Source organism: Patella vulgata, chromosome 3 (genome assembly GCF_932274485.2).
Source record: "Patella vulgata chromosome 3, xgPatVulg1.2, whole genome shotgun sequence".
NCBI lineage: Eukaryota > Metazoa > Mollusca > Gastropoda > Patellidae > Patella > Patella vulgata.
In genome coordinates this window covers 49745011-49764086 of record NC_065881.2, presented here as the reverse complement: position 1 = coordinate 49764086, position 19076 = coordinate 49745011, and the positions used below count along the sequence as shown (strand labels likewise).

Genomic DNA, 19076 nt, shown 5'->3' with positions numbered 1-19076 from the left:
AAGCGGCTGGTCATTATATCTCAGATTTTGAATCTTGTACAAAACTTTGATTTTGAGAAAGCTTAAACTCCAAAAGTAAAATTGATCCAAAAAGGTTCAAATTTGTACAGCATTTACACGATAAATTAAAAATTCTGCAATTTTTGACATCCTATACAGACGATCTACACAAGACAGTGCCACATGTAAGTGTTGGGTTACATGGCCCCTTTTTAATCCAATTGGAAATAACTTACCACAGCAATACAATGAGATTTGATAGTATTAATCCAAAAACCATCATCTTCCATATCACCACTTCGCTTCAGTAATTCTTTCAACTGTCCGAGAGTAAATGGCCGAACTAAGTTGTGTATGTGCACTACGTTAGTAACAGGATTACGAGGTGGTGAGGGACTTCGTCTAGCTGCCGTAGGTTCATCTGGTTCCTGTACCACTTTATTTAAACGTCGAATAATTTTGGGTTCTGAAACATAATAGAAAATTTAGAATAGCAAGATCGGAAAGTAACATTGTAATTTTCAAAATGTTCATTTACCTTCAAAATAATCTTAATTAAAACTTGTACATCATTTTGATTGGGCCTGTTGAAAAATCAAAGGCATACCAGATTCAAATACATAACTACCTTTGGCTGGTTTAACTTCTGTATCAACTACTCCTTCAGAATCAGAATTCTTCACTTCAAAAACTTTCTCCTTTTCCTCTACTGTTCTTTCTGAAGTTACCTATAAGGTAAAATCCAAATGTTCTATCAACACTATTGAAGTCTGTACAAAAGGTGGAATAAAATAATCACTTGTACTTTATTTGAATAGTTTTCTTATAAAATGAAATCAAGTTTAACGTCTTACTGTTCAGCTTCGACTGGGCTAAAGAAAACAGGCATACACCATACAGTTTGCTATGAGGGAAATTTTGCTCGGACAGAGGCTTTACAAACTATTCTTTTATCGTATTCCAACAGCCAAGGGATCTTTTACGTGCACGCCAATGTGTACACAGGAACTCGGTTTTACATCCCAACCGAACAACTCCATCTTGCACCACTGACAAGGGGAAACTACACCGGAAAATCCCGATAAACTTTCTCGGTCAGTTTTCTTATATTCTTGTAACATAATTAAGAGTGTATTGAAGAGCAAATGGAATAATTGAACACAATCAGATTATTTCAGGACTAATACACAAATTTTGTTGTCTTTATTTCATTGCTTCATATTGGTATAGGACTTTTTGTCCGCAAGATGAAATCATTGATTCATATGGAGAAAATTCACAAACCTGCAGAACTGTGCGTCTTATTTTGACGTCTCTTTTATCTTCTTCTTTATCTGATAATACATCATTATCCCCACCTAGGTCTAATACTGGTTCTGTACTTAATAAAGGTGGTATAACATCACTGATTAACCCCTGGAAAAAAAACCATCAAAAGTTTAATTCATTTCAATAAAGAAATAGTAGCAGCTTTATCAACTATACCAATACCTAAGCCAATACCCATGGCTCAGGAAATTCTGAAGAAATCTGGATAATGGTTATTTGATTATATGACCAAGCTTGGAAATTTCTATATATTTAATTTATAGGAGACAGTTGTGTTGTGAAAGGAAGAAATAGAAATCAATGTGAATAATGGAATCATGTTCATCATACCTTCAATGATTCTGTGGATATTTCTAAACTAGTTGATTTCTTGGCAGATTTTGAAGTTCCCCATTTCCTTTTCTTTATTGGTTTTTCTTTCCTTTCTTCCTCCTTTGGTTCTCCAGTCTCTTCTTCCTTCTTGATGCCCTCTTCTTCAGCTAAATATAAATAGAATCTATTTGAAATACTGCTCTACCTTAAAGCAAAGGTAGGTACATCTAACTTCATAAAACACCCCTGATGGCCTGGGTATAACAACAATGTGATCCATTTGGATCATTATACTTGCAGTATTCTGTACAAAATTCATTTTGGAATGATGGTCAAACTGAATCTTATTTCTAATTTATCACCACAAGACAGGTTGCCAGGCAACAAAACATACATCGATTTGTTTACAAAATAAATAAAACATTTGGCCACAATATCTTATTTTAGTATATACTAAACAGCAAAAAAACCAATGTCAGTACGCTTTCAAAATCAGAGAGGCACTTTAATCAAATCATTCTAGAAAGCGACATACTAAATGGATCAAAGCAATTTTTTGTGAACAGTATGTTGACACATTAGTGATTAATTCATCACAATTCCAAGACATTACAAGAAGGTTTAGAGTCTGTACAGCTTGATCGATGTAGCGCACTGCTGTGATGCCGCTTCCTCTCCCTGGACCAAGATTTTGCAACACCACAGGACCCACTCTCTGGTTCAGGCCGATTCCACCCCAAACCATTATGCTTGGACCTCCCCATGAGTCTCGTTCCATGACACATTGGTCAGAATAATGCTGGCCACGTCGACGCCATATTCTGGTCTTGTCATCTGCAGTTGATACGAAATAATGACTCATCTGTGAACAGAACAGTTCTCCATTGCTTGTGTCGCCACTTCTGGTGTTATTGGGCAAACTGTAGACGCTCACATCAATGGCGAGGGGTGAGGAATGGTCCACGGTAAGGACTACGGCAATGGATGTTCTCTCTGTTCCCACTGTCTGACGTGCTGTCTCAGATGCCTGTGTGAAGGGATTCTGCATGTGTCTTGTCGCCTTGCGGTAACCCTTGGTCTACCAGTTCGGGGGCGATCATCCGTGATGTTGGTGGCCTGAAAGCATTGCTGAAGCCTGTAGATGGTCCGAACATTGACCTGGAAGTGTTTGGCTACGGCTTGGACAGTGTGGCCAGCATCAAGTCTTCCAAGCGCCTGGTTCCTCTGAACTGTCATGAGTCGTGGAATGCTGCCGACGTTGTAGTGTGAATGATTCAACCAGGTATGGGGGTGAATTTTTATAGAGCTGGTCCCGGTGAACACATTACCATCTCAGAAGTCAGGTTGTGTTTTTTAGAACATTTCCTGGGTTCAATTCTGTGTTTGGGAAGGAACCTTACTGCTCAGGTCAAGTTGGAGATGTGGTCACAAATATACAATAAAAACATTTGGCAAGTTTTATGCAATGCGTCTATTCGGAGTAACATACCAACCTGACGTTTCTTTTGCTGCTTAGTATATCATTAAATAAATTTAATTAAGTAAAAGGTTCATACTTGTTCTTAGGGATTTTCTTCGTAACAATTTAGGTACATATGTTTCTTTAGGTTTAGCATCAACCTGAAAAATAGGGAAGGGACTTAATGACAAAGGAGTAAGAATAGGTAATCAACATATAATATCTGAGGCTTTAACAGCAATGATTTTATTTTCAAAGGATAAATATTTAAAATTACTTAAAGATGTTTTCCGGGACTCAAGTATTCTGAAGAAAAATTAAGGCACTTTGTATACTCTTAATATTAAGATTAAAAATAATTCCTGTCCAAAGGGGGATAATGATGTGGATTAAATACCAAAATACACTACATATCACACCAACATCTGTCATCAAGTGGTTGTGGGCAGTAACAATCTAAAGTCAATTATATGGGTCTACAGTCGAAATCAGTAACAGCTGATTTTGGTTTAGTTCATTTAATAAACTGGTGGAATATCTTGCATCTTCAGAAAACATTTGTGTTCAAAGTCTATTTTTCAAGATCACTTTTAAAGAAAATTATCAAACCACTTCAAGCACTATTCGTTTGGAGAAGTTGCTGTTGTCGACACAATGTTTATATCAAATATATTTTCACAAATCGATCTGATCACTATTAAAGTATCTTCAATTTGCGACAATTCACTAACCACTTTGTTTATCATAAAACAATTTTTCCTAAATCACAACATCGTCACTGAAAGGATAAGTTTTGTATGTTTATGTCACATAAAAAGGTTAACTGCATATTTGCGATTCACTCCATCCACAATACTCTAACAGTTCATATTAATCTTCTAATCACAACATTAAATGCTGATGGCACTTCACGATGAGTATCACAGCATCAAGCTTCTTTCAGCATTCACGAACATCTGGAATATAACTGAGTACACTGATTAAATGCCAACACAGCATTTACAACATCCAGAACATCCAAGATTGATTGAATGTCAGTTTTTTCAAAAATATCAGGAGCATGGCTGATTGAATGTCAGTATTCTTCAGAACTTCTGGAACACAGCTTATTACATCAATACTGATTGAATTTCAGTAGTATTACAATAATACTAAAAGAATATCAGTATTTTTCAGGAAGAGCACGAACATAGCTGATCACATCAAGACTGACTGAATGTCAGTATTTTTCAGGAACAGCAGGAACATGGCCGATTGAATGTTTGTATTTTTCAGGAACATGGCTGATTGAATGTCAGTATTTTTGGGGAATGCCTGGAACACAGCGTATTACATCAACACTGATTGAATGTCAGTATTTTTTGGAACAGCAGGAACATGGCTGATTGAATGTTTGTATTTTTCAGGAACATCAGGAACATGACTGATTGAATGTCAGTATTTTTGGGGAATGCCTGGAACACAACATATTACATCAATACTGATTGAATGTCAGTATTTTTCAGAACGCTGATTACATCAATGCTGATTTTTCGGTACTGTCTGGAACATAGTCAATGCCAGCATATCAGGATCCACTTCATTAATGATTGATTGGAATAGTTGATTATGTCAATACCTATTGAATGTTAGTATTTTTAGGAACCTGTGGGACATAACCGATCACCTCAGCACTGACCGAATGGCAGCATTCAGGAACATAGTTGATTACACTAATACTAATTGAATGTTAGTTTTTATGAACATCCAGAACATTGTTATTACATCAATATTCAATGGCAATCTTCAGGAACCACAATTTCAAAGTAAACCAAGTATATTCAAAGTGATTTTCATCCAAAAGAGAAATCCTGGGGAAAATAAAATTGTTCATTTCCCAGATTGTGTCAAATATTATTGGATGTTTTGTCACTTTTGATCCAGCTTGCTTAGCACTACTTGGATCCTGATGCATTTTGTGTTCTCACTTCGAAGACTTCCATCCATCTATAAGATTTTATCCTCTAGGAACCTTTCAGGAATTTCATCATGGTAATTAGCTTATGGGTACCGTACTAGGATCATCATGGGGTATGAGATACATGTTTCTACAAGAAGCCCATTTGTTGTGGTGCGCTGCCAACACTTGACCTATCTACGAGTTAACGATGAAACATAGTTGAACCAAGGATGGAGAAAAATACAAATGCACAATAATTTTGACTAAATATGGTTGGTCATAAAAGCCCAATTTTATGTTTGATTTATAGCACTCTATTCAAATTGAAATTGAAATTACATGAAGTCCAAACTAATTTTGAATTTGGTCCATTTCTTGAGTCTGTAAGACACCCAAGTATAATGGAACTTAATGAGCTATCATTTTAGATCTGGAATGACCTCATGAATTAGATTACTTGGAACTTGACAAGCTAAAATTTTTGATCTGAAATGATCTCATGAATTAAATTACTTTTAGTGCATTTTTAAAATTCAATAATATTTTCACTGTAATATGACAAGAGTCACCTGACAGCAAGCTTTATATATTAATAATAATATTCAAGCCATCTCCATCCCTGGTACTTACAAAATTTGGATATAATTAACAGTGATAAATACCTTTTTAATTGCATCTACTGTTGGACTAACCACATCATCAACCTCCATTTTAACCTCCTTTCTTTCACCTCTACATCAAAGCAAAATATGTACCCATATTATTTTAAAGCATCTTATTTGCAGAAAATATCACATTTTCCATGACTAAATATACGCTAAAATGTACTCAAACATAAGAAAACAAACACTTTAAGCTTTCGTACTTGGAATAATCTTAAATAATGCCTTCTGTTTATCTCTCTATGACATCATTTATTGTATTAGTCATTTTGTTTTCCAACTAAATAAGGAAGTAAAGCTTTGAAGGGTTGCATTTGAGAAATCTGGAGGTTTACAAGACACAGTATGGATGGCGTATGTTTTAACTCCATGCAAAAACTGGACATGGTTGGCTTTTATAAATAGTAGGGTGCCCTGTGCAGCGAAAAGTTTTCTCTACTGAAAATTGAACTTAACACGGCAAATGTGCACGCTTCAGTGGCTTGTCTCGCAGTGATTTCTGGCTAGTAGCCATCGCACGTGAAATTCTCTACACATTTATCAAATATTACAGCCGTAAACCTGCAGCTGCCAGGAGGGTATATCCACATTTTGCAAGAGATGGATAGAGAACAAGCTAAAAATAAACGCGATTTTTTGTACAATCAGGGGCAATAATCCAATCAGGCGGAGAATGGTCAATAGACTGGTGAGACTAATTTCAAAACAAGGGCATGTAACCTATTTTTTACTCAAAAGTGCCCGGATGTTATGGCCGATACTAAACCATTTTTCAGTCTATTATTTAAGGATGGTTAAATGGTCATGGCTTATTAAGTACAACATAACTGTTTATTTAGTGACTACAAATGTGCAAAACTGATTTAAGGCTTGGTATATATATATAAATATTGTGGTGTAATTGTCAAGACATTTGGAGATATTTATTTATGTTGGAGCACCCTATAAATAGCAATATAGTTACTTTAACATACTTTTCTTTATCAGAAGCCTGCTTATCCTTATCAATGTCTTTTATTGGTGATCCTGATTCTTCTTTCATTACACTTCGCTCGGGACTAGATTTTGTCTGCAATTAAAACATGAATGTCAACTCAATAAAATACCCAACAAAGCTTTATTTTTTTTTAGAATCTAAATTTATGTACAATGTCATGTACATACCGTATTTTTCGGTGTATAAGGCGCACTTTTTTTACCAGGTATTTTATTTTCTAGAAGGGGTGCGCCTAATACATAGTATTAAGCAAATCTTGGCTTTTCTGTGTGTCAACATCGAGGTCTGAAGTTGATCATATCGACAACAGCAATAAAGATGGCGGTCATTTCCCATACCGATATCCCGTATACCGTTAGTCATAGACGACAGTGGCAACAATATGGGTCAATAGCGGTTTAGTGTTATTAAAATATCTGCAAAGATATCGTAAATAATTAGATGACATATTTTTCTGCTATTCCGACATTCCGATGTCGTCATTTTTCGTGCAATAAATATGGCGGCCATTTAAGATACGGTATCGGCTTTTCCGTATACCGTTAGTCATATTTCTATTATTCCGGCTTTTCCGTATACCGTTAGTCATAAACGACAGTGCTAACAATATCTGCAAAATTATCGTTAATATTTCTATTATTCCTGCGTATTTGATGACATATATTTCTGCTAATCCGTTTACCGGTACAGTTAGCCACTGTCGGCAATCCAAACAGTGTGTCGTCAACGGTGATATCAGTCAAGTTGACGAAAAGGCGGGGCTTACGACAGACAAAGAGTTTTCATTGGCTATTAGAAGGGTAATTTCCATTGAGCACACGCTCATTATACCATAGGCTATGGGTATTGTCTGTTACAATGACAGCGTTAATGGGCGGGATTACAGTTAAACTGACAGAATACCAATTCTCTCTCAATTTGAGGATAACGTGCGGCACTCCACCTATTCGCTTCTTTACTAGGTTTCATGTCGGTAAGTTTCCCCTTCATCGCCCTCCGACGTCTCACGTTTGACTCCCCCAAACTAAATTCACGACCCGCGGCCCTATTACCGTGTGCTTCAGCGTAACTGATAACCCTCAACTTCTCCTTAGCGGTATAAGCGGTTCGTCTCGTAGCCATTCTGAATAAATAATTTTTAAGAATGATGGAATGTTCACTGGTGTTTTATATACATCGGCGTGTTTTCTTTGAGCAAGACTGTCTTTTAGTAACCGTTTTAAGTTACCGACGGTTTTCATTCAACATGGATTCAGTGATTGGCCCATTGTTATAATTTACCGGTATAGTTAATTATCTACCAGTGAGTTGTTATCGTTTTCTTTATAAAGTCGTTTGTAGTTGACAAAATCATTGTTTCTTTGATTGGTATTAAAAATGCTATTGTATTATTTTACCGGTATAGTTAATTATCTACCAGTGAGTTGTTACCGTTTTCTTTATGAAGTTGTTTGTAGTTGACAAAATCATTGTTTTTTTGATTGGTATTAAAAATGCTATTGTATTATTTTACTGATAGATCTAAATGGCTACAATCTGGGTACTGTCATGACGCGTGGAGTGGGCGGGGCAACAGACGCTATCGTTTGTCAGTGGTTTGCATAACTTGGAGTAAACTGGAATTGTTGTTTCTCTTTTACCGGTAGTCAGGATTTAAGTTGTGAGTAGCTGATCATGATATATTATTTCTACAGGTATTATTTAATTTGTTTATCATCAAAACCGATTCATTTATCACAGACAATTACTCACGAATTTTACACGATGTAATAGACGGCCATGTTTGTTGTGGGCGGGACTTGAATGACAATTTCACTACCGTACGAGCAACAGAATTACAGCTGAAAGTTATGCAATAATGCAATTGCGTGTTATAATTAATATAAACAAATGTAACAAAAGCAATTTATTTCATAAAGAAATATAATTATATAAAGCTTGATACGGCTAAATATCGGTAATTATTATAACTGTAAACAATAGAGTTTGACCTAGTTACTGGAGATCGCAGGTGGATTTGAGTCACATATGTTATGGCACGAGTTTCACATGCGCTGGGAAAGGGTGCGCCTAAGCCACGCATATTTTTTTTTTCCTGAAACACCTCTGCCACAGTCGCCCTGCGCCTTATCTACGCATGCGCCTTATACACCGAAAAATACGGTATGTGTATTATTATTTGTTTCCTGTTAATCACTTCAAAGATAGTTTCTAAGTTGGCAGATGTCTTGGATTTATGCCGCTGATCTGAATTCAGATTTATAGAGATCAAATATTTGACGGTGTTACAAATTCAATGTTAGAGAAAAATAATTACCACTGCTGCAATTTTTGCTGTCTTTGGCTGTGGTTCAGGTGATGGTGATGCAGATTTTTCTGACAATGGAGACTGCCGACCAGTTTTCTTTACTGACACTACTGACCCTTTTGGGCCTTTTTTTACTGGTGTTTCATCATCAGAAGAATCTGAAGAACTACTGGAATTAGATGAACTAGAGGAAGATGGTGATCGATCACGTGAGCCAGAACGAGACCGATCTCTGGACCGAGATCTAGATTTACTGTTATCATCTGACGAATCAGAGCTTTTAGACCTTGAGATCCTCCTAGAGGCATATTCTTTCTCTTTTGATTTTGATTCTGTTGGTGTATAAGATCTGCTTTTCTCTATTTTTGGATTTTCCTTACTTTCGTCCAGTTTTGCAGTCAGTACAGATTTAGGAGTTTTTTCTTCAGCTTTTTCGGATTTGTTTCCATCTCTAGATTTTGAATCTGCTTTGGATTCGGTGAATTTAGAAGAATGCTCTGTCTTGTCCCCTAAAGATTTTTCTGCGACTTTAAGGTTTTCTTTTGATGAACGTTTTTCTTTTAAAGGAACTTCATTTTCTGTACTTTTAGAAGATTCTTTAGTAGAAGTATCTGTAGATACTTCTATGTTTCCCAATGAATCTCTAGAGGAGCGACTGGGTCTCTTAGAATGTTTATCTTCTTTATCAATTTCTTTTTCAACTGGTTTATCTTTATCTTCTTCAATTCTATTTAATCTACGAGGCCTAGAAGATGATTCTTTTTCTTCCTTATCAACATCTTTTTCTGATAAAGAAGTAGAAACTTTCTTTGGTGTTTCTTTACTTTCTTCAATGGGTCCCTTATTCCAGCGATTCCTCTTGGACTTTACCACTTCTGGGGTGATTTCTTTGTTATCTTCAACACCAGCCTCTGGATCTTTCAGTTTAGGTTCAGGCTGATGTGAAGGTTCAACATTTTTAGAATCTGAAGTCAATTTCTTGTCATCTGCTACTTCATCAGTTTCCCGCATGCCTTCTTCCTTTTTACTTTCACTTCCTTCCACTGTTTTTTCTTTTTCTTTTCCATTTCTTTTCTCCTCCTTCAATGTATGTTTGCTTGGTTCAGGAGTTTGGTTAAGTTTCTGCCTAGTTACATGTTCTTCTGCTAATTTTCTTCTACTCCTGTAATATAAATAATACTCTGGTGTAAAACTTCTAATTCTAAGACAAATTAAGTAGGCTAACATATGCAGGCAACAAATTGTTTAAAGTAGCTAAGTCTTAACTCAGTATCATCCAAAGTCGGACATCGAAAACACGAATTATTTGTAATTTTAAATCAACATTGGTGTTGTTATCTTGTCTTGAAAAGATGGGCTTCTGATATCCAATATACAAGACAAAATAAACATTTTATCATTGGTACACGAATCGTGTACCATAATGCGTTTCAGAGCCATTTGTAAAAGGGGACTCGAAGAACGAGGCTAGACAATTCCACAAATCATGTCAAACGGTGAAGCCATATTCTTATCTGGAGAGCATGCGCAATAAATACTATCGGCGTAGACTGGAATAACCAGACACTATAGATAGCCATTCGATTGACACTTCTGGCGTATTTCGTCGAACATACATACGTAACTGATTTGAAATTAAGAGTAAAAACGGAAACGATTGAATATAAATCAGTTTATATACATTCATATTACATTATTATATGCGTTGTGACCCATTTGTGTCAATTTCTAGGTCCCAAATATTAGCGATTTAGCTCCTTTAAGTCAGCTTCTTTTTACAAAGTCCAGATACATCTACATGACAGCATAAAGTCTAGGCCTACCAGGTAATTATTAACTTTACATACTGAATTTTGTAGCCATAAGCTACGGTAATTATCTGTTACCCTTTGGGCAAGCAGCAGATAATATGCTCTATTGTTCAGAATCTGTATTTTTACTAATATGTGCTAGTGCTAACAATATTTGTTTACCCAATATTCAATAAGATTATGTGCAGAACCCTTTGGAATTCTGAAGAAATACAAAACCATGTCTTGTGTATTTCTTGAAGGCATGATATTACTCTGAGCCATGTTATTATCATGTGAACAAGAAAATGAATTGCACATTTAGCACTTTCAGACCTACAGTTCCAATACCCAGGCCGTGAAATACAGTGTACGAGGTAAGCCCAAGATTAACAATATTCAAATCTAATACCTTGATCGGTTGTTGTTGGGTGATGGTGATCTAGATTTGACTGCTTTTTCATTACTTTTTTTTGCAGATATCACTTCATCTCCAATATTGTTGGTATCTACTAAATATACAAAATAAGCTTAAATAACAGTGGTTCAAATTTTAAAGTGGCCAAGAACATGCAAGTCGGAATAATTTGTTGTCATAAATCAGCTTTAATCATACTAATTTTTGAAAATGCATTATTAATTTAAAAATTGTAACAGTAAGCTTATTCTTCTGGCTGCCAAGCAATTTAAGAACACAAGTTTTCAAATGTTGTGTTTGGAAAATATGGGAGGTGTATGTGACTAAGAATCAATAAGTTTTTAGATGACATAATATATCATATTTTAACTCAATGCAAAGACTGGACGTGGATGGCCATTTGCTACTTTAAACACTACATGGTAGCTATTATAAATAGAAAAATACATTTACATGTACAGGGCTTGCCACAAATAAAATGATGGCAAGCAATTAAGCACTCACGCAACATTAACCTTGCACAAGTATGGCAAGTGGTTAAATTTACTCATGCAAGTTCGTTTTACGTGAGCAATAGGCTGCATATCAATAAAGACAAAGATAGGTTGCCAGTCAACGAAACATACGCCCACAGCAGCTAAATCGTCCGGGCAGTCAACAAGAGTTGTCGCATATTTTTCCTTTTTTCGGTAATGAAACATTCATAATACACTAAAATCTGATTAAGAGTAACAACTCATTAAGTATTTATCAGAAAATCATTAGAATTTGTTTGGTTTTTAAAAAGTTCTGCCCCATGCTAACATTTAGTATACAAAACATTTAATATCATGGATTTAGCTGTTTCAAGACCTTACACTCTGTGTATCAATTTGAAGTCAATCGGATTATAACTTTGGCCTCTAGAACGTCACAAGATTTTTCAAAGTGATCAAGGGCCATAACTTTGGCAGTAATTATCGGGTATTGTTAAAAATCAATAGAATTCTTCATCTCATAACCTCAAACACATTTAAAGTGAATTGGATATTAGCTTTAGCCTCTAGAGCGTCCACAAGATTTTTAGAAGGGATCACGGGACATAACTCTGGCATTAATTATCCGAAATCGCTGAAAATCAATAGGCTTTTTCGTCTCATGACCTTAAATACTGTGTATAAATTTAAAGTCAATCACATATTAACTTTGGCTTCTAGAGCGTCCACAAGATATTTTGAAGTGATCAAGGGCCTTAACTCTTGCAGTAATTATCGGAAATTGCTGAATATCAATAGGCTTTTTCGTCTCATGACCTTAAACACTGTGTATAAATTTAAAATCAATCGGATAATGCTTTACAAAACAAATTCCTTACCACATACTATGACATAGCTTTCAATAATAACAATATTCAAAATTAAACCTCTGTCAGCATGTGCATAAAATGAATAAGCATAACAGTGAACCCTATTTAAAACTAAATCTAGCATCGCTTCGTTTATTACTAATTAGTAAAACACTAATTTTACTTTAAGTTTTAATTGAATATCACAAATTTGTACTGAATTGACTATGGATCAAAACATTTTGTCTGGAGCCACTATACTTTGTGCGACATTTTGGAGAATAAAATAGCTTTATTTTGTGTTAAAAGCCCTTAAAATCCTCTACCTTTGGTTGGAGCAGCTAACTCAATGTAAGCGATACGTTTTCAAACAACTTAAACCTGTCAGTTTTTATCTGGAAATTGAGACCGGTGTCCCAAGCTGTACTATATGGTGTCTGGATAAAACCAGATTTATCGTTATCAAGTACAGCAAGTGAGCCATGCACTGTATAGACCCCTAAAAGAACGGCAATAGATTATCAGGTCACCCAACGAAAAAATTGACCTGAAATCTTAAAAGGTTATGTGTCCTGATAAGCGGTTTTGAGCTGAAATTTTGCGACAAGGTAAATACACCATTCGTCTATATTTTGGCGCTTAATTATATTTCATATGTACATGGACTTTGATTTCTGAGACTCTTTTTAAATCAGGATAGTCCCTTTAATTATGAATGCAGCTGCAACAGTCTGGTTGGAATTCAGGTCGGCATAGAGTGGGATTTCAGTTACAAAACCATTGGACAACTTTCAGTTGCTTAACTCATGAGCTAGAATTGCAGAAAAACGCATTTGCCTCTTGTTAGATTTTGAAAATTTCAATGGGAGCGTGAGGCCCCCAAGCCCCACGACGATTGATTGGTTACATGGACTTTGATTTCGGAGACTCTTTTTAAATCGGGATAGTCCCTTTAATTATGAATGCAGCTGCAACAGTCTGGTTGGAATTCAGGTCGGCATAGAGTGGGATTTTGGTTACAAAACCATTGGACAACTTTCAGTTGCTTAATTCATGAGCTAGAATTGCAGAAAAGCGCATTTGCGGCTGTTAGATTTTCAAAATTTTCAATGGGAGCGCGAGGCCCCCATACCCCACGACGATTGATTGGTTGTTTGGGATTCAGGTCAGCCACCTATAAGTTAGGCTATATTGGACCACACTGAAGTTGCTGGAAGTTGCTGAAAGTTGCTGGAGTTTGAGGCAGTTAAATTTGCAAAATTTTCTCCCGACGGTACCGTCTCCGTCGACTGTAAATGATGATTGGTTGATTGGAATTCCACTCAGCCATTTTAATTAGGCTATATTAGACCACAGGTTAGAATAGCAAAAAATGTGTTTGGGGTCGTCAAATTTTCCAAAATTTTCTTGGGTGGGGGGGGGGGGGGGGGGGGGAGGGTGTCCCTACACGGTAAGCTCCATTCTAACAGAAGATCGGCAGTGCATCCTTTAACCGAAAATGTTTTCGGGCATTTCGAGTTTTGCCCCCAACTGTCATTGAACCGATACGCCTATGTGGATCGAGCGTCATGACGGCGCGAATCCCGAGATTCACAATGCCGAGAAGCGACTTGGATTATGGACCACATAGTATGACTGTTATTGTAGTCGATAAGTAAGTTGATTGACTTCTTAATCATGTAATTTAGCCAAAATAGATTAAATTGTAAAAACAATAAATATTGACTAAAAAAGCAATGAGTTTGATAACAACTGTCCTTTGAACGATGTCCACGACTATATACTCACGCAAAAACAATTATTTGTGTATGATGTCATGCAACAGATTATTTTTCTTTCTGCAGCGATATTATTACAGAACGAAATTAACAATTACTCTACTTTAATCAACTTATTAAACAAAAAATTGAATGCATAAAATGTTATAAATTGCATTAAATGTCACATAAATCAACGATGAACTTCTTCATTCGTTATAACTTAGTAAGATTACTACAGTTTCGCTACGAGGAGCATATTCAAAAATGTGTTATTTATTAGCAATTTTAATAAATTCATACAACTTGGCCTGAAGCTATTTGATTTTTTACAAAAAATGTAACGCTATAAGAAAAGCTTTACTGGTACTGGCAGTACTCGTTTCAAGTATGTGAACATGCACATTAAATCATTTTAGTTGTAAGTCTTTATTGATGTACCGGCATGCTGTTCAAAACTAGACAAACCATGATTATTTTTAATCAATATGGATCGACAAAAGCTCACTAGTGACAATTTTGTTAATCTTTTTAGATAAAAGTAAAAGGCTCACGTCCTCTGAAAGAAAAATTAGAGTGTTCATTGTTTTTATATTAATAATATCTGTGGGCATATGGGCTGATGAAGGTTGTTTTTTTTTTGGTGTGGGGTGACCTGCCACCCCCAAAATGGAGTCACTACAATATCTGTGTCACTGAATGGTGTTTATTATAATAAATAAAGGCAATCTTATAATATAGGCCTAATTATAATTAAGGCACTAGGGCCAGGGGAGGACAATGAATAAATTAATATACACACATGCAGTCATACATCTACTGCAATCATTTACATCCACTGTTAGCTTGAAGTGAGACATTGTTGAAAATATGTTTTTTTTTTAATTATTAATAACGGTCTACAAATCGCTTCGTCGATTCCATGTCACTATTGGATTGGACATGAATTGGTTTTTTTTTTGTTTATTATTTCAATGATGAAGTCTTTCTTGCCTGGTTTTCAAGGTTTGGGTTATTTAATTACACATTGTTGAATAATGAATCCATAATATACTGATAGATTTAATAATAAGCTTGCCTTTGTTTGGACTGCTAGGTTCTGCATTATTTGTTTTACTTCTACGTCTCGCCATGTCTTCAACTTCTTTTTCACCCGTCGCAGGTGCGTTTTCCGTGTCTTCAGCCTTCTCGTGTTTTGACGTCACGTCCTGCACCGGTACTATTTCCGGTTTTTCGCCGCTTGCCGATTTTTCAGCTGTCTGCATATCGTCCGTCTCCGATTCACCTTCATCTTCGGTAGATTTTCTGCGTTCTTCTTCTAAAAAGATATGTCAGTTAATTGTAAGTACAATTTTATTGATATTGAACAAAGAATGTTATGTTTATTGTTTGACTAGAGTTAGAATGACATGGCAAGTACGCCACTCGACCGAGATTCACAGTAGACGTTGTAAATGTCAACATCGAATCGTGATAATAAATAAGAAAATGTCTGTAAAATCACCGTTTAATATTAGGGCCTGCCCCTGGCCGAGACATATTTTTTTTTAGTGCATACTGGTTGCTATTTATACAACGTCACAAATATTTTCATATACAAAAAATACGAAAATAACCCTACCAAAACTGAAAGATTGGGCGTTATTATTAATAAATATTAAAAATTATTAGATCTACCGGTATCCTTATGAATAATATTGACATCATTATTCATGGTCTGTACATTGTTGCAATGTTGTACATGAGAAACATAATAATTTAATTTAAACATGCATTATGTAAGAGCTAAATATGCTTATTGCAGGACTTTCTTTGGGCCTTAAATGTTATAAATTATTAATTAGACATTTATTAACATGACAAGACCATAATCAACTCTTGATGCCATCCGATGGCTTCGATTTTAAGTAGATTAGAACAGTTCAGCCATTTAGTGTTTTAATTTAGAAATGTAGAAGCGAGGCTAATAGTATTAAGTAAGTGCAGGGGTACTGCACAACAATTAATTACACAAAACAAATCTATGAACAAGACACGATTACGCAGAAATCACAAACGTACATAACAGATTAAGTGAATGGATCGTTGGCTAGCCGTAAACATCCAATAAACAATCAGGAATATAACCCAGAGAAAAACATATTGTAATACTAACACTAGTACGAGTTATGATCTGCAAAATACAATAAGTAATACACCTATAACAAATGCAAACCAGGTATGTTGAAGAAATAGTACTATGAAAGTGTTTTTATATAAAGGCCCCAAATAAGGGCGATAATCCAGATAACTGCAGAAAATTTAAAATAATTATTCAATTAGTAGATCATTATCCAATATGTAGTTGGTTATAACTTATAAGAAATGTCAAAACTTGGTATGTTGAAGAAATGGAAGTTTCGAAATTTCTTTTAAATGTAATCGTTTTCTGCCTTTGGCAGTGCACTTAATAAAATAAAGAGACTTTATTCTAGAAAGAAATAGTTCTTTATCGCTTCATATTGTTAGAAATCGTAATGCCTGTGATTGTGAATAGAAAACATTATATAGTGTGACATCTATGTTACTATAAATTGACGGGTATTTTACCACTTCAAAGCCAAATTTGTCCGTTTTGTCGAAAATACCAACATTAAATTTACTGTTAAATATACTGATATCCAAGCCAAGAACAGGTGCAGTTATAGTGCTAGAGTTTTCTTTATCTAATATTAGTTCTGGGGGATATATTTCACTTTTATATTTGTTGAAAGTTCCGTTGTCATTGATAGGTGTTAAATGTCATTATTGGAAGGTATAGTTCAGACTTTTAGCTACTTTGTAATCAGTTTTTCTTTTATGATCCTGAAAGCAGATTTCATATTTATATAAATGTGCTTTTGCCATAAATGGGGCGGAGTCGGTTTCCAATGGTAAACCAATTGTTTGCTGTATTAACTATTATCGATCCCCAACCGCAAATATGGCATTGTCAATGAGAAAATGTATAATCTTTTGGAATTTTTCTTTGTCAGTGTTGGCATCGCGACGTTTTATAATCCATTTAGCATTTTCTAATTAAAGACTCAAGTGGACCAGTGCAGTACGATGATTACAATCAATGCACACATCTTGTCAAAACTACAACCATTGATAACTTGGCTCAAAAAATAAAGTAATTTGAATGAAATTTTTAGTATCACTATTCAGTTGCATTCTAATTTTGAAATATTATGGTGAGAACGGCCAGTTCTTTATCTAAATCTTACATAACCCCTTTAAATAACCTAACTGTTCTGTTGTCACTCCACATTGCAAACAGATGTGCAATTATTACAGTACCGTACCCTAGTAAAAAAAACAAACAATATTTATAGGCTTTTTAAACATAATTATGCAAGAGCTAAATCTGCCTATTGCAGGGTTTCTTTAGGTCTTGAAATGTTATCTAAATTATTAAATAGACATTAATTAACTTATTCTAACTGTAATCAACTCTCAATTCCATCACTAGCCTGCGATATTTAGTGGATTTGAATACATTTTGTGAATGATAATTAAACGTAAAAATGGATAATCAAGACTTTGTTTTCTATCGTATCGACTTTAGTAATGATGATCAAGACTAGCCTAAAATTCAAAAGCTAATATCTGGGTTCAGAGTGGAGCAATTTGACTATTATAGAGAGAACTGTCAACTCTTTATCTTATCTCTCATAATGCCCCTTTTAAGTTTTAACTGAGAAAAGTAACCCAATACAATATGTTAAGCACAAATTTAATTTTTATACTTCCACTGGACGCATTTTGTCGTCGACCTTGTGTCCATTCACATTTTTTTTGTGGAACCCTTTACATGTCACAATTGTTATCTGATTTTGACAAAACTTGAAATATAGGTTTATATCCCCAAAATCTCGGCTCCTTTCGATATTGGTATCGGGTCGTAACTTCATGGATTATGGCCACTCATGGTACGAAAAATCACGTTTTCAGCTTGTGGTCACAATTTTATTCGGATTTGGATGAAACATAAAATGTATCTTTATAACCCAAAGATCTCTGTTCCTTTTCATATTGGACAGTAACTTCCTGGATTATGGACCCCTGATCGTACAAACAATTGTGTTTCTAGAGGTCACAGTTTTTAATTGATTTTGATGAAACATTTAAAATGTATAAACCAAAGATCTTGGTCTTACGATATTGGCACATAAAAGATCTTTTGAGTTTAAGTTTGCAATGTTTTGACTACTAATTAATTTGAATGGCTCAAAGTTTCACATATATCATTATCATTTGAACTATGGTAGAGAACTGAATACAACTAGAATGTTGATAAAAAAAACCAATTGTCCTCCAACTTGCATATTCCTTTAAAGGGCATATGTGTCTAATTTTTTTTTACCTTAAAATAGACGAAAATGGTTCTAAAACTAAGCACATATTAATGTAATATGAATGTACATGTATATAAAGTGGTTTATGTTCAATTTTCGAAACAAAATATTGTAATTTCTAATCAGTCATGTTCGGTGAAATAGGTGAACATTTCAAACTGAACGGCAGTCGTTTATGTCTGCTTAGTCCATTCTACACATTTTTTTTATTATTATTTTGTCGTTTGTGAATCAGCCTTTACTAACAATCGGATTAAAGATACATTATGGGAGATAAGATAAAGAGAAGGCAGTTCTCGCTATAATAGTTAAAAACTAGATAGTGTAAAGAAGCCGGTGAAATTTTTGCATAGTCTCGGTTATCATTACTAAAATCATTAATATAAACAGCATAGTCTCAAT

At 35.0% G+C, this 19076-nt stretch overlaps 1 protein-coding gene across 5 annotated transcripts in view; it reads right to left on the bottom strand.

The window, feature by feature from the left end:
• Window positions 1–19076, bottom strand: part of LOC126815370 (apoptotic chromatin condensation inducer in the nucleus) — a 38597-nt gene that overhangs the window by 5030 nt on the left and 14491 nt on the right. Inside the window, exons 5-14 of one of the 5 annotated variants that reach the window (XM_050540958.2) lie at window positions 15374–15613; window positions 11209–11308; window positions 9016–10168; window positions 6676–6770; window positions 5702–5771; window positions 3198–3261; window positions 1660–1808; window positions 1285–1416; window positions 629–728; window positions 237–466 (exon numbers count right to left, since the gene is read on the bottom strand). In XM_050540958.2, the coding sequence (XP_050396915.2) occupies window positions 237–466; window positions 629–728; window positions 1285–1416; window positions 1660–1808; window positions 3198–3261; window positions 5702–5771; window positions 6676–6770; window positions 9016–10168; window positions 11209–11308; window positions 15374–15613 (2333 nt within the window). Of the gene's footprint in view, window positions 1–236; window positions 467–628; window positions 729–1284; window positions 1417–1659; window positions 1809–3197; window positions 5235–5701; window positions 5772–6675; window positions 6771–9015; window positions 10169–11208; window positions 11309–15373; window positions 15614–19076 lie in introns of those variants that run through there. The other 4 variants (XM_050540959.2, XR_007677878.2, XR_007677877.2 and 1 more) reach the window with 4 other exon arrangements.